At 37.5% G+C, this 27,974-nt stretch overlaps 1 protein-coding gene across 1 annotated transcript in view; it reads right to left on the bottom strand.

The window, feature by feature from the left end:
- Positions 1–27,974, bottom strand: part of PDZRN4 (PDZ domain containing ring finger 4) — a 368,673-nt gene that overhangs the window by 53,462 nt on the left and 287,237 nt on the right. The window contains exons 4-5 of the mRNA XM_060026166.1: positions 15,763–16,019; positions 11,946–12,048 (exon numbers count right to left, since the gene is read on the bottom strand). Coding sequence (XP_059882149.1) covers positions 11,946–12,048; positions 15,763–16,019 — 360 coding nt within the window. The remainder of the gene's footprint in view (positions 1–11,945; positions 12,049–15,762; positions 16,020–27,974) is intronic.

Here is a 27,974-nt window from a genome sequence, read left to right as displayed (position 1 = left end):
TTAAGCAAATACTAAGAGACCTGAAAGGAAAAATAGAGAACAATACAATAATAATAGAGGGGTCAATACCCCACTTTCAACAATGGACAGATCATCAACAAGAAATCAATAAGGAAACATTGAAAATCAGTAAGGATATGTTGAAAATCAATAAAGCAACATTGAACTTGAGATACAATTGACCTTTGAACAACACAATTTTGAACTACAGGGGCCCACTTACATGTGTATTTTTAAAAAATTAATGTGTATTACAATACTACACAATCTATGGTTGGTTGAATCTGTGGATGTGGAACCATGGATATGGAGGGCTGATTGTACAGTTACACACTTTTATATATATTTGACTGCATGGGGCAGTTGGTGTACCTACCCCCCCTCCCACTGTTGAAGGGGGAACTGTATATTTTAGACCAAATGAACCTAATGCACATATACAGAACATTCAATCCAGCAGCTGCAGCAGAACACACTTTCATCTCAAGCACATACAGAACATTGTCCAGAGTGGATCATATGTCAGATCACAAACCAAGCTTGGCAAATTCAGAAGACTGATACCATACCAAGTATCTTTTCTGACCACAATTGTATAAATGTATAAATCAATAATAGGAGGAAAAAATAGGAGGAAAGCTGGAAAATATACAGATATATGGAAATTAAAGAATGTACTGCCGAACAACCAATAATGAAAAAATAAATAAAAGAGGAAATAAAAAAATTTCTTGAAACAAATGAAAATGAAAATACAACATGCCCAAACTTACAGGATGCAGCAAAAGCAGTCCTAAGAGGAAAGTTAGTGATAAATGCTGACACTAAGGGGAAAAAAAAAAACAAACAAAAAAAAACCCACCTAATTTTACACTTCAAGAAACTAGAAAAAGAAGAGCAAACTAAGCCTGAAGTTAGCAGAAGGAAGAACATAACAAAGATCAGAACAGAAATAAATAAAATAGAGCCCAGGAAAACAAGAAATTATCAGTGAAAGTAGGAGGTGATTTTTTTAGAAGATAAAAAATGGACAAACTTTTAGCTAGACTAAGAATAAAAAGAAGGAAAAGTCAAATAAATAAAATCAGAAATGAAAGAGTACACATTATAATTGAAATCACAGGAATACAAAGGATCATAAGAGACTAATATGAACAATTACACTCAACAAATTGGATAACCTTGAAAATACGGATAAGCTGCTGGAAACATGCAATCTACCAAGACTTAATCACGAAAATATAGAAAATCTGAGTAAACCAATAATAAGTAGGAGATTGAATCAGTAATCAGAAACTTCCCAACAAAGAAAAGCCCAGGACCAGATGGTTCTTCTGGTGAATTCTACCAAACAGTTGAAGAAGAATTAATGTCAGTACTTCTCAGAATCTTCCAAAAAATTGAAGAGGAAAGAACACTTCCAAACTCATTTTATAAGGCCAGCATTACCCTAAAACCAAAATCAGATAAAGTCACTACAAAATAAGAAAACTACAAGCCAATATCCCTGATGGATGTAGGCACAAGAATTCTCAACAAAATACTAGCAAACCAAATTCAACAGTACATTAAAAGAATCATACACCATGATCAAGTGGGATTTATCCCTCAGATGCAAGAGTGGTTCAGCATACTCAAATCAATAACTGTATACACCATATTAATAGAATTAAAGATAAAAATCATATAATCATCTCAATAGATGCAGAAAAAGCATTAGACAAAATTCAACATCCTTTCATGATTAAAAGCTCTCAACAAATTGGGTATAGAAGGAATGTACTTCAACATAATACAGGCCAAATATCACTAGCCTACAGCTAACATATTCAATGGTGAAGGGTTGAAAGCTTTTCCTCTAAGATCAAGAACATGACAAGGGTGTCCTCTCACATCACTCCTACTCAACACAGCACTGGAAATCCTAGCCCAAGTAATTAGGCAAAAAGAAGAAATAAAAAGCAGTAAGGAAAAAGTAAAGTTGTCTCTGTTTGTGGAAGATATGATCTTATATACAGAAAATCCTAAAGATCCCACTGAAAACTATTAGAATTAATCAGTGAATGCAGTAAAATTGCTGGATACAAAATCAACATAGAGTAATCAGTTCTGTTTCTCTATACTAACAATGAAATAGCTGAAAAAGAAATAAAGAAAATATCCTGTTCACAATAACATCAAAAACAGTAAAATTCTTAGGAGTAAATTTAACCAAGGGGATGAAAGATCTGTACACTGAAAACTGTAAGACTTTCGTGAAAGAAATTGAAAAAGACACAAATAGGTGGAAAAATATCTCATGTTCATGGATCAGAAGAATTAATATTGTTATGTCCATATTATCCAAAGCCATATACAAATTTAATGCAATCACTATCAAAATTCCAATGGTATTTTTCACAGAAATAGAAAAAGAACTTAAAATCTGTATGGATCCAGAAAGGTCCCAAATAGCCAAATCAATCTTGAGAAAGAAGAACAAAGCTGGAGGCATCACAGTTCCTGATTTCAAACCATATTACAAAGTTATAGTGATCAAAATAGTATGATGCTGCTATAAAAAACAGACACATAGACCAGTGGAACAGAGTGAAGAGCCTAGAAATAAACCCAAGCATTTATGGTCAACTATTATTTGACAAGGGAGCCAAGAATAATCAATAGGGAAAAGACAGTCTCTTTGATAAGTGCTACTGGGAAAACTGGGTATCACATGCACAAGAATGAAATTGGGTCCCTGTCTTATACCACTCACAAAATTAACTTCAAACAGATTAAATACTTAAACATAAGACCTGAAACTATAAACCTCTTAGAAGAAAATATGAGGACAAAGCCCCTTGACATTGGTCTTGGCAACTATGTTTTGGGTATGACACCGAAAGCACAAGCAACAAAAGCAAAAATAATTAAGTGGGACTACATCAAACTAAAAACTTTCTGCACAGAATAAGAAACAATCAACAGAATAAAGAGGCATTGCACAGAATGGGAGAAAATATTTGCAAATCACACATCACATAAAGGGTTAGTATCCAAAATACATAAGAAACTCATACAGTTCAAAAGCAAAGACAACAACAAAACCACAAATAATCTGATTAAAAATGGGGGTAGAGGACTTGAATAGACACTTTCATAAAGAAGAGATACAATGGCCAACAGCTACATGAAAAAGTGCTCAACTTCACTAATCATTAGGGAAATGCAAATCAAAGCCACAGTGAAATATCAGTCACTTCATACCTGTTAGAATGGCTATCGTCAAAATGACAGATAACGTGTTGGTGAGAATGGCGAGAAAAGGGAAGCTAGTGCACTGATAGTGGGAATGTAAATTGGTGTAGCCACTATGAAAACCAGTATGGAGGTTCCTCAAAAATTAAAAATAGAACTACAAAATGATCCAGCAATCCCGAAGGAAACAAAAACAAGATATCAAAGAGATATCAGCACCCCCATGTTCATTACACCATTATTCACAATAGCTAAGATATGGAAACTACCTATGTGTCCATCAATCCACGAATGGATACATAAAATGTGATATATATGTGTATATATATATATATATATATATATATATATATATATATATATCTCATACGTACACATGATACGCACACACAAAATGAAATATTATTCAGCCATAAAAAGAAGGAAATCCTGCCACTTGCCACAACGTAGATGGACCCTGAGGGCGTTATGTTAAGTGAAATAAGCCAGACAGAGAAAGGCTATACTGTGTTCTCACTTATATGTGGAATCTAAAAAAGCCAAACTCAAAACCAGAGAGTAGAATAGTGGTTGCCAGGGGCTGGGGTTGGGGGGTTTGAGGAGATGTGGGTCAAAGGTACAAACGGCCAGCAATAAGGTGAGTAAGTTCTGGGGATCTAATGCACAGCGTTTTGATTACAGTTAATAGTACTATGTTATATACTTGAAAGTGGCTAAGAGAGTAGATCTTAAATGTTCTCATTACACACATAAAAATGGTGATCATGTGAGGGGATGGATGTATGAACTAGCCTTATTGCGGTAATCATTTTGCAACATATGCATGTATCAATCATTATGTGGTATATCTTTAATTTATACAACGTTATACAGCAGTTATATTGGGCTGGCCAAAAAGTTCATTTGGGATTTTCCATCTCTTACAGAAAAATCCAAACAAACTTTTGGGCCAACTCAATATTTCAGTAAAGCTAGAAAAAATACAGATAGATTTATGTATAAAGCACTTCACTGTAGCTTTTTATGATAGCCAAGAAAATCTGGAAAAATAAATACCCAACAAAAAGGTAAATTTTCAGTTATACAAAAAAAACAATGTACATAAAGAGGGAAACACATTAAATGTTGACTGTGGTTAACTCAGGTAATACAATTGCGGATAATGATATTTAAATTTTTTATTTTGGACTTCAAACACATAGATCAGATTTACCATAATTCTTGGCCCATCTGTATTGTACATGCAAGTTTCCCCTTTACCGATATTAAATTAGATTATTTAATACATACTGAATACCGGTGGGCTCACCACATAACTGAGAACTAGGGCATCACCGATAGCTTATGTCTTAAGGGAGAAAAGGTAGAACGATATGCCAATACAAAACACATGCTCTTTAAAGATTCCAACATTTTTTTCAGAGATAATAAATTGATGGAAAAAAAATCCAAACTAGAATTATTTTCTGTATTTTTCTAATTAAAAAATAAACACTGTATTTAAATAAAACCATTTGTTTCTAGTGCCTACAGACTGCATCTGACATTCTGAATTGGCAAATGTATATGAGTTAACTTGTTCTAAACACTAAAGCTAAAGCCAAGGCGAGAGGGCGTGTTGCTTGCTACAATTGGTACAACAGACCAGACTATTGTACAGTCTGTACAGACCAGAACAACTACTCACAATGTGGAGTCTTACATGTGTGTGTGCTCTCTTTATAAAAACCCATAAAGTGTCGGTTGATATGTTTGAAATGTTAAAATATTTGTAAAATTTTTAAGGATTTGACTATGCATTTGTGTCACTTTGCTTTTGTATTACATGGAAGAACTAGATGCTGACAAATCATTCCATAACCAACACTAGTGGCCTCACAGAGCTCACATGTGAGGATGCTGTGATTGAAGAGGTAAGTGGTCCCTTCAAGAAACAGAGCTAGAACTGGGACCAGACTCCTAGTTTGGATTCCTTTCACTTGATTACATTGCTTCTGAAAGGAACATTGGAATGCTTATCTGTGATTTGCTTTATATTGGAACAGATAGCTCTTCTTTCTTTGTACCTATGAAAACTGTTCTTTGAAAGCAGAATAGAAGTCATTGGGAAAATATGATTTCATATGCAAATGTTCACCTTAAACCCAACCTTTCCCGAACACCTTTCAGTAATGCAAGGAAATCATCTGAATGTGTATCACTGAGTATCATCAAACAAAAACTGAATGTCAGCATTTTGATAAAATTCATATACGTAGCATAAGGAATCTTCATTTTCTATCTAGATTCCTAGTCAAAGAAATGTGCCCTTGGTTACATTGTTTAATCACCAACTTGGAAGGTTCAATTTGCTTTTCATTGTTTTCTTAGGAAATAAAGTTTAGTGTTGTCATAATCAGTGAGGCAAAAGACAGATTTGCCTCATATTTGTTTTATGAAATTACATGACCAAATTAACAGCCATACTAAACTCATTTCTTTCAGTAAGAAATCTAAAAGAATTACAATAACCTTGATGACTATTTCCAACTTTGTGGCATTTTCTCTCTAGCCACTCCTTAAGAAGACCTTTTTTTTAAAATAGAAATTCATGACTTAGGAAAATTGTTCAATTTAGTAAACATGGGTATTCAAATTAGGAACTTCTGAGTCATCTCTGCTTGTACTATTAGGATTATATAAAATGGGATTACAAAATCTCAGATTCCATTAAGGCTCAACAAATATAAAAACTAGGACAACCATACAAGGTATGCAAAAGGACATTTTTGAAAATGGAAGAGGATGCTATTCATAGTTAAATTTGAACAGTATTCGTATATGGAGACAGTTTAGGGCAAACCAGGGCATATGATTATCCTAACACAAACTGAACCCCAGTCATTTTTACCTACGTAAATTAGCATGTTTATTTACTAGGGTCCTCCAGCTTATAAATTTGGGGTAAAACATGTGCATCTTCTTTGTTAGAAAGGCAACCGAAAACATCCAGATTTTCTTCTTTTATGATCTGGCACAAGTGTATGTTAACTGGTTAACAACAGGGCTGTTAGCTGAATTATTATGGGGAAAAAACTCAAAGACTTTCACACTTTATTTCAAATTTCTCTTCTCCATCAACTCTCTTCTTCCTTCCCTTCATGTAACCCTTTGTATTTGTTTTCAGGACTCATAAAATAAGAACAGTAGCAGCAATGGTCAATACTTTGTTCACTTATCAAGCAAATGCTGCTGAGTGCCCCCCATGAACTAGGGCATGTGCTAGGCTTTCCAGGTGATATAAAGATAATTAGAAGTGGTCACTTCTGTTAAAAAATAAAAACTATTTAGAAGAAAAAGATAAGTACATAAATAACTATAACCCAGGAAATCACGACAGAAATATTTATAGAATATTTTATATTTTTATATATATATATATATATATTTTATATATATATACACACACACACACATATATAATATATAATAGTCCATTGTATGTGTATGTATATACATACAATGGAATATTATTCAGCCATGAGAAAGAAGGAAATTCTGTCATTTGTGACAACAGGGATGGACCTTGAGGGCATTATGCTAAGTTAAATAAGCTAGATAGAGAAAAAAAATATGCGTGGTATCACTCACGTGGAACATAAAGAAAACAAAATAAAGTCAAACTCTTAGAAACAGAGAGTAGAAAAATGGTTTTCAGGGGCTAGGGGGGTGAGGTAAATAGGGAGAGGTCAGTAAAACAGTACAAACTTTAAAAGAAAAAAAGAACAAATAGCTATTAGAAAGGGAGAGGATATCTGTTATAACTGCATGGTGGTCTCAAGCTCCTTTCCAATTCCCTTGTGCAAAAGGTGGAAAGGGATTGTGCTGCTCAAAGGTTGGTCCATACAGACAATAATGTGAATCCTCATATATTCCTGCATCAAATATTGAGCATCTGCTATGAGACAGGTGATATCAGGCAATGATGAACACACAGGTAAGGCCTCTGCCCTCACAGCCTAGAAAGGAGCCACACAGCTAAGGAGCCTAGAAAGGAGCCACACACTAAGGAAACTTTTCTGAAAGTTGGCTCACAAATCATGAAGTTGCTCAAAAAGATATGATTAAAATTTCACTAATGCTTATCCTCTTGTTAACTACTCTTTTGAATGAACATCTTCCTGATTCATAATTCTCTTTTCTTTAACTATGTACAAGAGGGATTATATACTTAAATTCTCACAAATATTCTGCACGTATTCACAGGAATCCAGCTCTGGGAAATAAATTTTGCAAAATGACACTTCTCAGCATAGCACAAGGGTTTACTTACGCTTTGCATAAGAATTGCCAAGAGGAAGCTAATTAATATGCTAAATGCTCTTTCTTGTTTGTAGATACTAGCCCAAGTTTGGGTTTCAGTTAACATTATATAGAACTCTGACACATACTTGTCTTTCTCTCTTTTCTACTTTTAATACCTCTCCAAGCAAACTTCTAAATCCTCTTTCATAGTGATGACAATGTACACACAAGGGAAACTCTATGTGCACTTAACTCAGGCTATTGGATATGTTTCTTCAACTTAATCTTAGGGGAAGGAATAAAAACAACTTCAAGCAGCATTTCTAAATGATAAAAATCACCAAGCTCAGAAATGTGGCTTAAATTACTTGCTTGTCTTGGCTAACATGATGTTTTATACTATCCAAATGTTGTACTTATTAATTTTCTGACTGTCCTCTATCAACACTGAGTTTTGAGAGTTGATGGCAAATGGTGCAGAAAATTCAACGTCTTCCTTGCATTCCGGCAGTAGCAAACATACCTTTATTAGGAGTTGGACAAAAGAGCTCTGTTTTCTCAAAGGCTTTCCCTTTAAATTATTTCTGGTAAAGGCCGGATTTGAGATCCGCCTCTGACTTGCTAAAGGCTATTTATGATTTATTTCAACCTTTAGCTGGCTCTAGGAAAAAAAAAAAAGAACAAAGTTGAAAATACAGAAAAAGGAGTGCTTAATCCTCAGTATTTCAGTGGAAGTAAGAGTCGGCACCCTGACTCTTATGATGGCTGCATTGTGTAAATTTTGATATTTTTATTTTTTCCTTCAAAAATGAAATTAAAATCCTTTACATTTTTAATTAGAAAACAGTGCCATTATTGTTTAAAACGATCAAATTTCAAGCTGTGAGTCTTTTAATACAGGTTGGTCTGCTGAGACTTTTCTGAAGCACTGGGGGGAAATTTAAAACCCAGGCAAATAATTTTCTGAGGCAAAGTGGTGATAGGCCATGGTGAGATATGGGTGTCATAAAAATTTCACAGTGGTCCCTAACACACCAGAGTCACCATAGCATTGACACATTGACTATAATATCTCCAAAGAAGCATTTGCTGTCTATCATGGCTCTGAAGGGAGCTGTTACCGTCTATCAATGCAATAATCTGCATGTTAAAGAGTCCCTAAATATGTCTTTACAAGATAGTCAGATCTGTTTTGGTCTATTGGGTCAATAATCCACACACTAAAAGTCCCTAAATGTGTATTCACGAGATAGACAGATCACCTTTGGTTCACTGAGTCAATAGTAAGTAGGCCTTTAAAAAGGTGCCTATATAGTTGCATAGTTTGTTTTTCAGCAAGTTCAGAAATTCAGTTCTGTACTCTTTTTGTCTTTTAAGAGTAGATTTATTATGCTAATTCCAGTGGATGCCAGAAGCTGAGTTTCACTCTGGCCTATGATATTTTGCCCTCGAAAAGTCAGAAGAAAAAACCCGCCCGAGCACAAACTATATTAAAACTACGAGGCGAGGAATGGAAGTGCAGACACACAGGCAAAGCCCTCCGGGCCAGGATGAATGCTGTGCTTTCAGACTATGTCTTACCCCTGCCTCTGTCACCGGTCAGCTTCCAGTCTCCCACCCTCCTCCGACTGCTCTGCTGGAGGCTCTGCTGGCGGCTCTGCTTGCCCATCTTAAAGCTCATTTCAGCGGCAGAGGGATCTTACGAGGGCTGCAGAACCCAGCCCTGCTCTCCACCAGCTACACATTCTGAGTTCACCTCCTACCGCTGCCCGACGCCCTTGCCTCTGCCCCCAGAGCACACCGGCCTCTGCTGTTCCTGGAGCCCACCAGCTGTGGTCCTACTTCCGGTCCTTTGTACTTGCCCTTCCCTCTGTCTGGAAAGCTCCTCTCTCAGAATCCACATGGCTAGCTCTTTTACTCTCTTTAGGTCTCTTATGAGAGAGGCCCTCCCTGACCACCCTGTATAAGAGAGCAACACCTCATCCCAACACCATGCACTTCCTTCCTCTGTTACCCACACCGTTTGTTGTCCACTAGCAGTTAATCACCATCTGATATAATATGTCTTTACTTACTTGTTTCTTGTCCATCTCCTTCTCCTAAAGGTTAAACTCCACTGGGGCAGAGGCTTCATCAATCCCAAACTTAGATAAGAACCTGGCATATTTTTTTAACTGCTCATTAAATATTTATGGTACAACTGAATGAAAGCAGATGGAAAGGAGTCCTGTCTCTACTTTTCCGATTGCCTATTGATGTGTTTTCATGTTTAGGTTGAAGAGGAATGAGTACCTCTTTCTGAGATGAAGTCCTCTGTTTGGCCATTAGACCTCTGTTCTCCATAATACTCTCTAAGTGACACAAAACAGGTCCTTCCTGAAGGACCACTGCATCCACTGCATCCCCACAGCTACTGGGTTATAACAGAGTTCCTGGAGGAGATGGGGTCATCTGAGCCTGTCACAGAAACACTTGACCAGCCTGCTTCTAAGTGTAATACTGTGTAAAGGCAGCATTTCTAAATCTCCCTGTCCACAGTCAGCTCTGGTGATAGCAGAGGACTGACTAGAGCTCACAGTCTCATCTGATGCAAACAAGAGGGATGGCGTGTGACACTGTGCCATGTTAGCATAACAGACTGAGGTGTACTGGGTAGAGCCATTCTCTCCTAAGCTTGGTCAGTTATCCTTGGGGTATTCCCCAGTGCTTCCACCCCCTACTTTTAGCCATGCAGATATTCTCAAATGTATCCCTTCTCAAGACCAAAGCCTGTCACAGTAACTTCTTCCTTATTTAAATTTCATGGGAATATTCTTTATTTCAATAACTCAGAAAGGTGACTTTGGCAAGAGAATCACAGCTGACAGCAAAGCAATGACCATGGTGGTGTGATTAGTAGAGGCTGCAGGCTACAGAAGGCCTGTCTGAGCATTTACCACTGTCATCACACTGATGCTGGTCTCTCCTAGGGACTGACATTGGTCAGAAAAGAGGATGCAGTTCAGCAATAGTAATCACTATAGAATCTGTCTGTATTGTAATAGTCAAAGATATGCTAATTAATTAAAAGAATTTTTACTGTGAACCTGCTTAGCCTAAGCAAGTCTTTCTCCCATGTCCTCCCCTAGCACACAGATGTATTTTAATAAAGCTTTAAGGCACAAACGAAACAAAAAGCTGAAGTGATCTAGAAAAATCCATTCCCCAAACCCAAAGCAATTAATTAACTGAAAGAAAAACATCATTTAATCTTGAATTATTTGGATAAGTGACTCAACTTTGTAATTTATTTTGCATGAATGGGAAAAACTTAATGGCTATTTCAGTGTATACCAGTACTTAAGCAGATTTATAAAATAAAATTTTCAATCAAATTAATGGAGAGGAGGGGATAAGAAATTAACATGAACAACAGCAACAAAACCATCAACTCAGATACTAGGTATCATCGCACACCCTTCCAAATTCTGGCTGAAAAGAAATAATGATTTCTGTAATCCCCAGCAATGACTTTTGCAGGGGCAAGATTTCAAATAAACATCTATTTGCTTTAGGTGAGCTTCACTGAATTGGCCTTATTTGATTTCAGATCCCCCTAAGGGAAGAGATTTCAGGATTTCCTGGTTGTAAAATGGAAAAGAACATTTTGCTGAACTTGTATGACATCATTGAAAGCATTAAAAGGGCAGATAATCACAGGTTCTCTGGCTGTTTACCAGAGCTTCTTTACCTCCTCAATCTACTTTATTTCCAAATGTCAGAGTAGTCTGAAACCTTTCAAAGATTTATAGACTGCAGAAGCAGAGGAAATATTAGGATAAATTCTTTAACTTTTGTGAAAACTTTTAAGTAATTAATAGATGGGCTTTTGGAGTTGTTTCATAACACAGTACAGATACTCTGACATGTACCGTGTGAAGGCTAAACATGGTCATCTCTTAATCTAGAAAGTCACAGAAACTGCTCTTTAGAGTATTTGAGTCATTAAAAAAAAAAATTGAATTTGTGAAGGGGAATAAAAATAATATAAGATTTAGTTTATCAGTTAAAATAAAAATACTACACAATGAATGAAAATAGTAAATACAGTCTCGGTTTTAAATGTAATTTCTTTTCCAAACTCTACTTGGAAATTCTCTTACATTACAAAACGAAGAAAAAAAAATGTAGCTGCCATAATATTATTTATATAAAGCAACAAAAATGTGAGCAAATTATTTTCAGGCTTGTATTATAAAAATGTTTTCCAATATAATTAAAATACCAGTGCCAAATAGCTGAAACAAATATTTAAAAGCTCTTGCCTTAGATATATAATAGACAAAATAGTTCTCACAGTAATAAATTAATTTTTTCTTTGTTATGCAAAACGCCTCAACCGTAACTTCATGAAGAAATGTGAAGTGGTGTGAATATGATCTTACCTCATATTCAAAGTCCTCAGTTCTGTCTGCATCAGCAGGCAAGCTGGAAAGATACTCATCGTCCTCATAAAATTCATGCTCCATCGGATGAAGAGAATGGCAGCTATGGGGAATGTAGCAATATGATAGGAATGGATCAAAAGGGTTGTTCCCAAGATTAAAACTAATTTTAGAATTTCACTTTAGTTTTCACCGCTCGCCAATAAGACCTTTAGTGATCTAGCCTTTAAACGAATTACACCGCAGAAAGAGCAACTGTTTTCTTTCTCCCCCTATATGAAGTCCATCAATTTGATTTTCTGAGAGAATACTAAGATAATGGCTCAGGGTCAAGCTTCATTCTGTGAAGGGGCAGATGTGCGACCTCCCCCCGCCGTGGTGCTATATCGATACTCTGGCCTCCTTCCATTCCATCGAATGGGCTTGATCCATGCATCGGTGTGTGGCATTTGAGACTGAAGTCTACCCGAAGGTGGGTATTTTATAACAAAGTACTTCCAATTTCCTAATTACAGCCTCAAACCGGTTCTGAAGTCTGATTTTAAACGCGCAGTCGGACCTCTGTGTCCTTGGGTTCTGCATCCGAGTATTCAACCAACCGTGGATCAAAAAATCAAATTTTTAGTTTTATTTCCAACCTTGACGCTATCCCAGCTACCTCGCAGCAGCCATGAGACGACCCAGTGGATAGATGAATGTAAAGACAGACATTTCCAGATGTGGTGGGCTCTGTACTGGGACAGTGAGGGGAAGAAGTACGGTAGCACGTGATTCTGGTGAGTGTGGGGCAGGGGCCTGCTGACTGCGAGGGGCACTTCAGGAGGAAGGAGGATGAAGGCCGCGGTACCGTGGTAGGAGTGATGCTCTGCCTCCTCGACGTAAATGGTGCGGTGTATGCCAGCCTCCCACCACCCTCTGTCTCTCTGTTAAGCAACTTAATCCTGGCATGGACAAATAAAGTTGTTATCTGTACCCCCCTCCCCCCCAAAAAAATCGAATCTGAGGTTGGTTGAATCCTTGGATGCAGAACCCGTGGATGTGCAGGTAGGGTGGGCACTGTGTTTTTCAGATTGTAAATCGTACTCACATTGCCCCCATTTCTCAAGATTTCCTTCCTCTTTCTCCCTCATAACCCACATCTTTCCCTCTTTGATAAAAGGCATGTCCACAAATATTAAAGAACGTTCATGGTGATAACTCACTGGAAACTCCTATAAGCCACAGATTTGCATAATCCCTTTAGAAAATTTCTCAGGACAAAGAGAACTGATGGAGTGAAGGGAATGCAGAGGACCCAAGGCATTGTATATTACTTCTACGTATCCTTTAACTTTGGGGAAATGGTTTTCATAATTTATAGAAGTCCTTCCTTTCAAATTGCTATATGCCATGATAGAGACACTATACATTATACAATATGAAAGCTAAGCACAGTTGAACAGCAAAGGGCATGAGGTCCTCCATAAGTATTTCCAAGTCAGTGAAAAGGCCTAAGTGAAATTAACCAAGTTGGTTTCAGGTGAGCCCTCTAAGCCCAGCCATTTTGGACATTATGAACAAACTGGAGTTAGTAGCATAAATTAGTCCCCTCATTACTAGCTGAAATGCCAGAGACATCCATCCTGGTGCCCTCACACAGTCAGTGTAAATATTCTACCAGCTTCTTCTCACTATACTCTAATATTCTCTGATTTTCACGCAAATAGCAAAAGCAGTACAGTTAGTATCTTGCTTGCTGGTCTAACAGGTGAACCCTCCTAGCTTAAAGCTGGACTGGCTTTTTTTTAAACTTTTTATTTTATATTGGAGTGTAGTTGATTAACAATGTTGTGTTAGTTTCAGGTGTACAGCAAAGTGATTCAATTATAAATATACATGTATCTATTCTTTTTCAAATTCTTTTCCCATTTAGGTTGTTACATAGTAAGGAGAGTTCCCTGTTGAGAAGCCCATTTGGGCTGGTAAAACATCAGAGCCTGCTGTTTGGGGCATCTGATGTGTTTCCCTGGTCTTTGACTTAGTAAGTAGGAAGCCCTGCTGTGAAGAACACCTTATTAATTCAGTAAACATTTACCAAGTATCTACCAGATGCCAGGCCCTATGCCAATGGCTAGAAATCGGTTGGTGTCTTTTTAATTGGGTAGAGCAGCAAAGTGGGAATTTTAATATAGTGAGATAATTAAGGGAAAAATAGAGACACTATGAGAGTACCTACTACAGTCCTAAGAAGTCTGCTAGAAGAGGTTACCTTTCAGCTATGATCTGCAGGACTTGGGAAGAGGACACAGCGTACTGGTTAAGGGAGTGGGCAGTGGGGTCAGACCTCTTGGGCCCAGGAGCCTGGCCCTATCGCTTCCTTGCTGTATGACCTTGCCGATTACTTAACATTTGCTTCCTCATCTGTGACATGGGGATGATAATAATATAATGTACTCCCTCAGAATGTTGTTATGAGGAGTAAATGAATTAATAATTGTAAAACACTTGGAATATTCCCTAAAACATGTTAAGTTAGCAAATAAATGTTAACTATTATTCATTCAAGAAAGTATTTATTGGATGGCTACTCTGTGTCACACTCTACTAATGAATATTGCATATTTGTTTGCTTGTGTATTTTTCATCTCCACTGTAGAATATAAGCTCCAGGAGGCAGTGGCTTTATCTTTTGTTCCCAGTTTTATGCCCAGTACCTAGTTCCAGTACCTGACACAAGGGGCTATTTAATAAGTAAGGGATAGATGACTAGAATCGTAGGTCAGACAAACAGAGCCCCCGCCCTCCTGGAACTTGAAGTTTCAAAGAGTGGTTTCCAAAGCGTGGCTGCACATTAAAATTGCCTAGGGAAATTTCTGAAAAATTCTAATGCCTGGGTTTTGGCCTGAGGTGGGATTGATCTGGGCATTGCATTGATACTGCTTTTCAAAGTTCCCAGGTGATTCTAATGTACACGTGTGAACCACTGAGTTGGACTTAACAGAAGCCACTAAAGGGCAGGCGGGTGTCAGGACCAAGTGTACATTTTACTAAATGGAGCATGGATTGCAGTAGGCAATGAAAATGCAGGCTAAAGAGACTACTGCTCTTATAAATCAAGCTCTCAATAATGTTTGAATATTTGCTTAAAAGTTCACAGAACAAAGTGTGTGGAGCAAAACAAACTTCCAAAGCTGCAAGGGTAGCATTATTTGAATAAACTATCTCTAACTGCCTTTAACTCAGGTAAAAATTGAAAAGAAATATTCCTTTAATAATTCCTTATTTTGTAGCTCTATACTTCTTCTTGGACAGCCAGGATCTTTGGTTCACGTCTCAATATATCAGGTAATTGCTTCCTTTGGAGAATTGCACTTTAATAAATTTCCTAGCTTCTCCTTTAAAGAAGAGAAAAGCAAAAGAGAGAGAGAGAGGCGACACACAGAGAATAATATAGTGCCAACATGCCACTTCTGGGTCTGTCTTAACAAGGTTTTTGGCAGCTTCGGTGAGAAAAGCTATTTCCCTGACCAGTTCGCATGAGCTGTGTGAGGCTTGTGTTGACTGGAAATATGAAGATGAACTAATCAGAGCCAGACTTTTTCACTCAGCATCTCAGCAAGTATGATTCCTGAGCTGAAACAACCGTGCAGGTCAGGAAAAGTAAGCAGGACAGCTGAGAACTAATTGGATGGAGACACAGTTACAGACACTTTCCAAACAGAACTGAGAGCTTGTCTCCATAATTGTCAACTTGCTACAGTGACTGTTTCTTCCCAACACCTACTTTCAATGACGAATGACAACAAATAGGGCTTTGGGAGAAATGACAGAAAAATACCTGTCTGAGAGCAGAAATGGACAGATGTCGGGCACTGGAGGGGTGGGTGGCCTAAGTTTGGCCAGGGCCATGATATGTTCAAAGGTGATGTCCGTCTGGGTGCTGGCGTTCACGAGCCGCACTTCTGGGGCCGTCCCATAGGCTGGTTTACTGAGAGGTGTTCGCCTTAGCACCTGGACCACAATGGGCTCCTTGGCATTTCGAAAAGCTTCCACTGCCTCTTCATGGGTGGCCTTTGAGAGATCCTTCCCATTGACCTGCAAGATAAAAGGACGTTGTTCATCTCAGAGGAAAGAACAGAGAGGCTGTCATGATAGATTAAAAAAAGGTGGGCAGGGGAGGCTTAAACCAGCTCTGCTAAGAATTTTGTGAAGGAATATTTAATCAGACATTGACATTTTTTGAACTCTTCATCAGCAGGAGAAAGTGAAGGAGACTAGGAAAACAGTTATTTCTTATACCTTTAGCAAGCACATCGTCAGAATTATTAGTAAAGATTTCAAAACTTAAACAGCACACAAACTTCAGCAAATGTTCAAAATCTTCAGCTAGGTAGAGATGTTAAGTATATCCTTTTTAAAAAATGATCTATCAATCTCTTCGTGGTATTTTCAATATTTAATCAGTCTTACTGACTTGAAATCTAATTTGGGGGGATATTGTCAAATTTCTTTCATATTCATCATTTTAATCCAAGACCAGATTATTGCTCATGTGCATATTATCCTAAATCCTTGCTATTCAAAGTGTGGTCCATAGGCCAGCAGCATAAGAGATTAGAAATACGGAATCCCTGGCCCTATCCCAGACCTACTAAATGAGAACTGGCATTTCAACAAGATTCCAGCTGATTTATATGCACAAGAAAGTAGCACTGCTCTAAAACACCTCTGAGTGAGCATACCATGTCCCTTGCCTCCTTCCCTGTTTCCATTTATACCAGTTTATGACTCTCCAGTGTAGCCCTGGACATAACAGAGGAAGAGGTGATGTTTGTCTTTGCCCTCCATCACTGCTTCTCAGTTGGGCCAACCATTGGCGTTTGGGAGATAAAAATTATTCTTTTAGTGATGATACTCTCCCACACCTGCTTATGTAGGGCCATTGATGTTCCCCCACATTTGTGGCACCCAAAACAGCCACACTCTTTTCTGATCACCCTCTTGAGAGACAGTATAGAGACTGCTCTCAAATTGTCATCAATTTATTCCCCTAAAATAGGTCCTGATAGCACAGCCCCTTAGTGGAAGTTGTGTTTTCATAAAGGACTACAGAATCCTGAAAGAACTTCACAACTCCCACCTGCAATGAATCAATAATATTGGCTTTTGCAAATAGGAAGACATACTTGGGAGTACAGTACTGTGCTCAAAACCCCTGAAATTATACCATTTCTAGACAACTAAACTATCCGCCTGTTGGCGAGGCTCTGATAACTGCTATGCTCCAGTAAATCTTAGAGATCCCTGGGTGCCTTCAAAAGAATCAAAGGGAATCACTGAGTTGCAGCCAGAGAGCGATTGGCTGACATTCAAATGAGCACATTTTCTCTCCCTGAGTAGACAAAGAACATGTGCATGCTCAAAGCAAATGTGGGGCATTTGGGGGTAAATGATACAATGCCAGGTAGAAATCACCATGTCATGTAGAGATGGGCTTAATGACCTGGAGGAGCTAATTTGCTCAATCGACCCTGAAAGAGTTAATGTGCCTCAGAAATTGAGCAATTAAGTTTCCTCACCAGCACCATATGACCCAGTACAGTTCTCAAATAACTAGTAAGAAACATCAGTTTGAGATTTGGGTGTGTACCTACCAATGTGCACGCTCACTAATCTGTGCATTCACTCTCTCATTCTTTTTTCCACGAACTAAACTTAAACATTCCCACTGAGTTTTCTCTGGCACAACCTTGGAATGGCTTGATGACTTGGGGCACACAGGAGGATGTGAACGCGGGACACCTACTGACCAGCATTCACTCCTTGAGCTGCTGTTGGATGACAGGCACTCTGGGCTGAGGCCACCACTCCTGAGGACCTGCAGTCAGCAAATGATAAGAGAAATTCCAGGATGGAAAAGCACAACCTAAAATCTGGCCTCTCATGATGAATAGCGTCATCCTCTGTGTCTCATATTGTGGTCAGTATTTATAAATTCCAGGGTTATGGAAGATGATCCAGTGGTAGATAATACTGCTCTGTCAGTATCTATGTGTTAGGGAAGAATTGCCCTTTTGTCCACACGTTTCCTGCTTCATGGTGTCCCTTCAACTTAGTGAATATTTACTCGTACAAGATTTCATACCCCTCCTTCTCTGAAAAGAACTCCTGGTCACAACCCGTTATCAACTATTTAAAATCTACTGGAATTATGTCAATAATGTTACCTTTTCCTATAAACCTTGCATCTGGAGTAACTCTTTTAACAATGGCAGAATGAAAGAAGACAGAGCCCTATTTTTTTTTTTTTTTTTTTTGCGCTACGCGGGCCTCTCACTGTTGTGACCTCTCCCGTTGTGGAGCATAGGCTCCGGACGCGCAGGCTCAGCGGCCATGGCTCACGGGCCCAGATGCTCTGCGGCATGTGGGATCTTCCCGGACCGGGGCATGAACCCGCGTCCCCTGCATCAGCAGGTGGACTCTCAACCACTGCTCCACCAGAGAAGCCCGACAGAGCCCTTTTTGAAGGAACTTCAAGCAATATCTGAGGGTAAAGGGAAAATAATTTGTGGCCATGGTTTTTTCCAGTCATACATTAAATCCTACTAATGCATAAATTGTGTGTCATTAAATAACGAACAGACAAATGCCATTATTCTATTTCTTCCCCAAGGTGGCTCAGTACCTTGTCTACAATCTAGTCTTGATATTCCTTTGTTTCTTATTTGTTTTAGTGATCTTCAAAGCAAGAATAATTTTTTTTTTTTTTTTTTTTTTTTTTTTTTGTGGTACATGGGCCTACTCACTGTTGTGGCTTCTCCTGTTGCGGACGCGCAGGCTCAGTGGCCATGGCTCACGGGCCTAGCCGCTCCGCGGCATGTGGGATCTTCCTGGACTGGGGCACGAACCCGTGTCCCCTGCATCGGCAGGCGGACTCCCAACCACTGCGCCACCAGGGAAGCCCAAGAATAATTTTTAAAAAGTGAGTTCCTTACTGATAATGATTATTTATTTTATGTTCCAATAAGGTAAATAAGATTATTTTTGCAAAGTTCAGAAAAGTATAAAAATTTCTGCAGAAACATAAAAATTGCTGGAGAGTATTTTAGGCTGTGAAATTATTAGTTCTTATTGCAATGCTTAGTATATGCAGATGTTAGCTTTCATACAGCAAGATCAATAGCTATTGATTCTAAGAACTGTACATTCATTCATTTACAATCATGGCATTTATATGCAAATTTCTTTTTTTTTTCCTTTAAGATAATCAAATACAGTCTTAAAAAAGGACAGTCAATATAATCTGAAGTATCTTACTTCCCCATTGGGAACGCTCTTTTCTTCCAGTTATCATGCAGCTGACCTCTATTTTCATAAGCTATTTAATATCTCTCGAAGTAAAGAAGTCTATGACCTTTAAAGGCTCTGCTGCCCCATATGATCCCTTAGAAAATGTAAGCACTGATGATACAAAACACTTTTTTTTTTTCACTTCACTTGAAGTTCATCAACATACTGTTAGCCTACCAAAAGGTCACCCTTTTATAAATTATGCCTTTCACAACAGAAAAAAGATTAGCTTTAATTGGGATTTTCTGGCAGTTGCTTTGCTCAGTTATCATCAGTTTCAGATAGGGAGAAGAATAATGTTGGAAGAATACCTGAGGTTTTAAACCTATAGAAAAATTCTGTAGTAAACTAACAAATAAATGAATAGCAAAACTTTGTGTTTTTTTCCAAATGGTTAGATCCTAAACCAACAAGGTATTTGGTATTTCATGGTGCCATATCCTTATCATTCTATTTATTTTCCATCATATTCTCTCCATCCCTCCCTTTACTCCTCCTTCCCTCTTCCTTCCTCTCTGCCTCAGTCTTGGTTTTGTATGGACAACATATGTGAAATGAAACTGGAGAAGGAGAAGCCGTCTATTAAATGTGTTCCAGTTAATACAGGTAGTTAAGAGTGTCGATCCAAACTGTTCTAGGTGCCTAGTAAACAGAAGGAAGCAGAAGTGCTGGAAGTTGATTTTCAGGAGAAAAAAACTGGATGAAGACTGTTGGGAGCAAAATCCATGGGAGGAAATGAAAGGTAATTTGAAAATTAAAAATGATATACCAATGTATTATGGGGTGTGCTTTGAAGTGTACATGTGGAAGGGTTTCAAGAAGCCTGGTGATTTGATTTAAGCAGGGTGTAGAGAACAAGACTTTTTTCTAAAGTGGTTGCTAAATGGAATGAGTGAAAGGTTAGAGCATCATAATAAACAAGAGAAGTATATGAGATAATTCCCTCTATTACTCTAACATCTGGCTTTTTGAGAACTGTGGCCAAAACTGATTTGATTCTAAAGCCACCTAGCAACTAGAGTATAACTGAAAAGACTCATGGGATTGCTGTTTGATAAGAGGCTTGTGGCCCCAGAGTGGGGTGACTGGACTCTGAAATGGTGATTAAGTTACCTGATTTGAGGTAAATGAGAAATCAGGCACATTATTGATAAAGAGGTTATCAGAATTGGTAACAGCCTAAAAGAAGAAAGGAAGATGCCAATGATAGAAGTTGAGGAGAAATAGAGACGTGGTTATCCTCATTAAAGACTGGATTTGGGATTGGAAGCAAGTGGAAAGAGTAGCCTTAATCATGCCAAATTTGAAGCACTTCTAAGATATTCAGATAAGCTAACAAATAAATGGATGATAAGTGACTAAAAGAAGAACCAATCATGGGAAGCCATTTCCAGAGAAGGTCTTCCTCTCACCCCTGCACTTATTTTATCAACTTAGTTGATACGTTGAAAAATATACACATTTTTACTGCTATGAAAAAAGTGTCTTGTTTCTAAAAAATTATTTTCCATTTTATTGATAGAGAAAAGTGAATAGGAGAAAACCAGTAACTTTTCAGCAATTAATGCAAAAAAAGTATGAATACATTTGTTGTGGCAGATGGGCTAATTAATCCATAAGCAACTTGTGAATGTTAAGTAAAGAATATAGCTTTTCATATGTAAACCAAATCATAGCATCATTTGATGAAGCTTCTGTTTAATGAACAATCAATTTACCCTTTGGGATAAACTGCAAAATCTGGGCTACTTGTCAACAACCTCCCCAGTGTGACTGGTGGCCTCAGCTTCGATATGAACTCCTCTACTTGGACTAGTCCTCCAAATCCACACACATGCAAAATTTTCTTGAGTATCAGAAAGAAAACAGGCTTTTCACTTTTCCTTTTGTAGTGCAAACAAGTGCATAAATGACCAAGTCACCCTGGTGAGGTTCCATTTCCAGAGTCAGCTGTTTGGGATGATTAGGGTTTCCAAACCTCTGTGCCTCTTGTAAAAAATAAGGGTGTTTAAGCATCTCTGCCTTTCATGGGAGAATACATATGGGAATACTCAATAGAAGAAGTATAGAATAGCAAGGATTATGTACAATTTCAAGTTGAGAATAAGAAGCATAAAACACTTGAATATTGTTTTTTTAATGTTTATAAAATGTTATTGTTTCATTCATTCATTTATTTTCAGCTTTATGGAGGTATAGATGACAAAATTCTACGATATTTAACATGTACATGGTGATGATTTGATATATGTATATATTGTGAAAGGATTCCAACAACTAGTTATTAACACATCTATCACTTCAATTAATTACTTAAGTTTATTTAAGTGAGAACATTTACGTTCTACTCGTTTAGCAAATTTCCATTCTATAATACAGTGTTACCAACTGCAGTCCCATGTTTTACATTAGAGCTTCGGACCTGAGTATTGTAATTTTGATTGGACATGACAGTTTACAAGAACTCTCATCCTCATGAATAACTGTGAAATTAATTTTGATTAGAGTCGCTATGTGAATGCTGATCAAATTCTCTACTTGATAATTACAAAGGTGTTGTAAAAAGATGGCCTAATAACAGTTTATATAAGGAAGAAGCAATATTTAAATTGCTACTAAAATGTTTGGTATGAAAGGAATTTAAAATACTCTGAACTCTATATTCATGAAAACACTTGTCATATACAAACTATAAAACAATTTTAAGGAATTAAAGCATATTGCTTTTTTCTAAACTTGGTATGCTTGATTCTAGGTGGACATCTGTTATGTAAGTTGAGGACAGCACAGCATAAAAAATATTTATAGTAAAAAGAACTCACAGAATAGGAATTGTGCAAAATGTTGTGAAGACAACCTGGTGAGAGATTGACTAAAATTAATTTTGACCATTTTAAAAACATTATCAATGAACAAAACAATCACTGGTAGGTTTGTGATGATCACATAATTTTAGAAGTTGAGAACATAAGAAATGTTAGATTTTATTAAACCAAAAAGTCTGTGTAGTTCAGTGTTCTTTTGACAGTGCTGTTACTAGATTTTGGGAAGAGAATATGGTAATTCTCACACAGGATCTAATGAGCAGACTTATTCAGAAGTGATCCTGGGGCTCCTTCTGGCTTGTCTGGACTGCAGTGTTGGTAGCTTCATTTTCCTGGTGTGTGGGGTGTTGCAGCTTCCCTTGAGCTCCAAAGGCCCTCAGTGCTGTGTTGCTGGCTTTCCCAGAAAACTGGAAATAACTGACTTCTAACTCAGACAGCCTGAACCTTCTGTGTTTCCTTACTGACAGTGTGCCTATAAGAGAACAACAGTGGGGTGGGGTCCCTCCACTGGAATACAGACCCAATGCATGTCCAACAGTTTCAGGTCCCCTCTGTGCTGCTGACTCCTGATTTGCATGTTCCCCCAATAGAGACTGTAACCTAACCTATAACTCGTGACATTGTAGGATTTGCCCTTATGGACCCTGTGTGACATAATACACATTTACAACCTAAAGAATTGAATTTATTCAAAATGCTTCCATATGTAACATTAATGAATTGCAGACTTCAATGAGATATTTAAAAAGCCTAATATTAGGTTTAGTTAATTGATTGTGACACTGTGAGGTCACTATGGTAGGACAGTATGGTGTTTCCTGGTCCCTTTCATAGTACATTTTGATGGCGAGGTATTCCCAAATGCAAGCAAGACTCATCTTCAATTTTTCTTATTAAGATGTTATAGACCATTATTTGTGAATTTGTCAGAGCCGTTCTTGAACCAATTTATAATTTTGGTTATAGAAAATCTTGGGGATGTATTTCGTAATTGCTTTTCCCCCTATAATCTTTTCTCTGTCTTAATTTTGTATCCCTTCTTCTGTATTTTGTTTCTGTCTTTATTCTCATTGCCACAATTCTCTTCCAAGCTTTCCCGTTTGGGATTTAACAAATCAAATCTGAAGAGTGTCTTTCTATAAAAATTATTCCTGTTTTTAAGGAACAGGTTATGATAGTTTTGATTCTTACTGGGGGAAATAAATTAAAATATATACAACATAGTTTTATTTACCTCATTATAAATGAATTTATTTTCCCTCCCCTCAATGAAAGAAATGGAAGCTTCTCCTCTTTGGCACATGAGATGGTGTTTCTTGGTTTGTCCCTGAGATCCACAGTCTACTCTTTTCTACCCAGCTCTGTATACCCTGGGATGCTGATAACCTTACTCCATGTCACCAGGCTCCCTTACTTTATGTCTTTTGTTTGGTTTGACCAATAGTAGGAGAGGTAATGTTCTGTCTTTATCCAGCCCCTCCCCACCTGGCTTTCAGGATGGCAGCTCTTGCCAGGTTTGGTTCGCACCCTGGCTTACTTTCCACCTTCATGTCTGCAGGTAGTAAGGGGTTCTCTTTCTATTGCTACTCTCTGTGTTTGTTCTCTTAGCTCTGCTCATATCTCTGTAAGTGTTCCTTCATACAGCCTTCTTCAATGAAACCCTTTGAGTGTGTCTTCTGTCTCTTTCTGACTAACTAGACATGAAACTCCTCTGATTTAAACAATAACAACAACAAAAATATGGTAAAAGCAAAATTTACCACCTTTGCAAATTAACTTTACTATCAAAATGAGTTGCATTGAAAAATACAATTTCTAGTTTCTCAGATTCAGCAAAAGTCACACATATTTAAGGGAGAACTAAAAATGTAACTTTTATTGAGATCATATAACAGATGTAAAGTATTTGTATATTATATGTATACAGTTATTTTGTAGACAATCCCTCAGTTTGGCTTTGTCTAGTGTTGCTTCTTGATTAGAGGCATGTTGTATACTTTTGTCAGCAAGGCCCAGAAGTGTCTTTCTCCGTCTATTCTATAGGGAAGCAATGGATTTTCCCTTTTTAAAACATTGTTATTGGAGTACAGTTGATTTACAATGTTGTAATAGTTTCAGGTGTACAGCAAAGTGAATCAGTTATACATATACATGTATCCACTCTTAGATTCTTTTCTCATATAGGCCATTACAAAGTATGGAGTTCCCTGTGCTATACAGGAGGTCCATATTAGTTATCTATTATTTATATAGTAGTGTATATATGTCTATCCTAATCTTCCAGTTTATTCCTCCCCAAACTTACCCCCTGGTAAACATGTTTTTTTTCTACATCTGTAACTCTATTTCTGTTTTGTAGATAAGTTCATTAGTACCCTTTTTTTAGATTCCACATTATTGGGGATATTAACCTTTATGACTTGATGAGACAGAGAGAGGGAGCAAGAGATGGGGTGGGGAGGAGAGGAGGGAGAGAGAAAAAGTACACATAAGAAGTTAATGTTAAATTTTAAAATGTTAAAATTCTAGGTGAATGGTATTTAAGAATTCTTTGTACTACTCATAACTTTTTGATGAGACTGAAGTTACGTGAAAATAAAATGTCTCAAAATATTGTTATTAGCTACAAATGGATTTATGCTATAATCATTTAGAGTTAGCAAATAAGAAACTGATGGATACCTAGCTTCCTACAGTTTGTTTCTGTATTTGCATATCTTTAAGAGGAATAAATTCTTGCTCTGAACTGAATGTCTTTTTTCTTGGGCACACACACAGACACACACACACCCCTACAGCGAAAAACACAGATTGCTATCACCAACTTTATCATTGTCATAACAATTCATCTACTGAGTATCACCCGAAATCCTGTTCTCCTCCAAGCTGAGCTATTTAAAAAGATAGATGACTGCCTTCTGGCTAATTGTAGGAGTTCTTTCATTACTATAAGAAGACTATATCTCAAGTGACTCTATAAGCAGTGAATAATGACTTGAAGTCTTTGGAGAAGAGTCCACTGATGAAATGGTAGGATAACAACTACTTACTGACCTTTTACTTCCTAAGATAATACTAAGCTGATGTAGTTGATTATTAATAAACCTATCCATTGAGCTTTGACACATCAGATCCAAGTATGTCAAACTTAATGAGAAATTCTGTTGGAGACATAAAATTTCCTGCAGCAGGCCTAAGGGTGTAAAGACATAAGGCATATATGGGGCAAAAGCTGTTAAAATGAACTCAAATTGTTTCATTGGGTAGAAACTTCATTGTAATTAAATGACCCAGATTTTCTTTAAAAATTACTATAAATAGCATCAGCAACTGAGGATTCGAGCAGAGCTCTTCATCTTTCATGTTCCCTGAACACGAGAAAATGTGCTCTTAGTGCTTGGACAAGATCTCTTGGTCCCATTTTTGTGATGAGAGCATATATGGATATCAAGAACATAACTTTGGGTCTCAGCCACACTAGCACAGTGCCAAAGAAGTTCTAAAAATAACTATCAGTGAAATGAAAGGAATATTAGTGCTCTACATAGTTACTAATGAGGGATGAAATAGTGAATTATTTGTAACAGGGCATCAGTCATGACAACATCAAAGATGCTGAGGACATCTTCACTGGAGGTTTGCTGTCCCCTATCTGTAAGAGTGGTCTAATGCTTAGCTATTTAAATGCTTCTGTGAAACAAATATTAAATGACAAGAAGCTGACCGTTTTGTCTAGTAATGTAGTTTAAGGGCCCCAAACATGCTTGGCACGTACTTGACAAAAAATGTGTTAAATAAAAAAATGTGTTAAATAAATTTTCATATATTTCTCTATCAAGATTCATGTGTTAAATAAATGTGTTAAATAAAAAAATGTGTTAAATAAATTTTCATATATTTCTCTATCAAGATTCATGTTAAAAGAAATGTGACTGGATTTGTCATTAAAGTTACTTGTGTTTATGTGCAAACTACATGCCTCTCACTGCCCAGTTCTACTTTGTAGCCCAGTTATCCATATTATTCCTTTTACTTAAATCTACCGTAAAAATGGATTTGAGTGACAAGGAAAGGCATCAACTGCTCTGCTCAAGATACCCACCCACCATTCAGTGTTATAGTACAAAAGAACAAGGACGTGGGAATCATTCAGGACTGGGGTCTGAACATAGTTCTCAATATCAGTTGTGTGGCTTTGAGTAGGTTATGTAAACTCTCTGAGCCTCAGTTAATTCATCTGGAACAGGAGATGATAATACCCACTCAGAGAGTGGTGGATGGGATCACAAAAATAATACAGCTAAGGCAGCTGACATGCTATGATGTGGATTCATGCTTCCTTCCTTCCCTCCCTTCCTTCCTGAGTAACTCTTGAGTGACAGAGACCAGGTGATTCTCTGGGGATAGAAGATAATGCCTGTGCTTAAAGGCCTGGCAGCGATAATAACAATACTACCGGTTAGCACTGAGCATTCCTCACAAAATGCCAGGAGCTGAGCAAAGTCCTTGGCCTTTACTATCTTGTTCACACCCAAGAACAATTGTGTGAGGTAAGAACTTTATCCCCAACTGAAAGCTGTGGAAGCTGAAGAGCAGAAGGTATAAGGAAAGGCACCTGCTCTCACAATCTGCTAGGACAAAACAACATATACATCTGTAATTGTAAGCAAACTTGTAAAGAGCTGCCATAAAGGTACTAATAGAGTGCTGTGGAAGCTCCGAGGGCCAACTATACTTGGGAGTATTGTGATTTGACTCCAGGACTTGACATTTGGGGTGGTCTTAAAAGACGCAGAGTTTCATAAGTTGCAAAGATGAGAGTAAGGAAGGGAATCCTAGGGCAAAATTGTAAACGAGAAAGTGCTCTGGGAACCGGTAAGAGATCTGGTGTGACTGAGTACAGAGGCATTTGGCTAAGTGCAGGACAAAGAGGCTGGAAAGGAGGCTTTGACAAGATCCCAGTGTCTTCAAAGGGCCATGGCGAGGTATTTGTTTTAGACAACACCTTTCATCTGAAAAGTAGCATGGTCTCATTTGGGTTTGGAGATGGTAACTCTGAAGTCTATGGTGAGAAGTAACTAAATGAAAGCAAGAAAACCATTTAGGAAGTTACTTGGAGAGAATGATCAGTGCCTGAATCAAAATTATTAGGAGCGGGAGGTTTAAATCATTTTCAGCAATCAACTCTGCCATTTGAATTCATTCTGACACTTGTTGAGCTCAACTGATGACATGAAACTACGGTAAAAAGGGAATTTCCCCAGGGAAATTCACAAGTTTTTATATCCACAAGTAAAGCCACCTGAATTTGTGCCCATAACCTTCCTAACACCATGCTTCCAAATTCCTCAAATTCAAGAACTTTGAAAAGTAATATTTTGTTCTATATTTATAAAAAAATAGATAGCTGCCTGAGGCAGAAGACGAAGTAAATGCATTTAAAATAGCAACGGATACTATTTTATATAAAATAGCTGGAATTTGCCCCGGTAATTTCATTAACTTCGTTGTCTCTATGTGTACCTTGAAATGGATAATAAAGATAATAACAATAATAAAAATTTGTTGAGTGCTTACTGTGTGCCACATACTCCACTCAGTACTCTCCGCTCCTAGAGGTGAAGGAATTATTATTAAACTCATCCTCTAGATAAAGAAACTAAACTTTAACAGCTTAAGCAATTTCCACAAGATCACATAGTTCCTGAGTGAAAAAAAAATCCCAAGATTTTTCTTAAAATCCCTATTAATTCTTTTTACACATCAATAGAAGTACAGAGGCTCTAAAAACGGACAAGAGGATTGGTGGGTTTATTCTATTTTCTTTTAGTAAATAATTCATAAGACTACAATTAAGTAATCACCTGTAGGCAGT

The sequence above is a fragment of the Delphinus delphis genome, chromosome 11, assembly GCF_949987515.2.
Source record: "Delphinus delphis chromosome 11, mDelDel1.2, whole genome shotgun sequence".
NCBI classification, from domain to species: Eukaryota; Metazoa; Chordata; class Mammalia; order Artiodactyla; family Delphinidae; genus Delphinus; species Delphinus delphis.
Note: the sequence above shows the minus strand (reverse complement) of the source record. Positions and strands in the feature narration are given on the sequence as shown.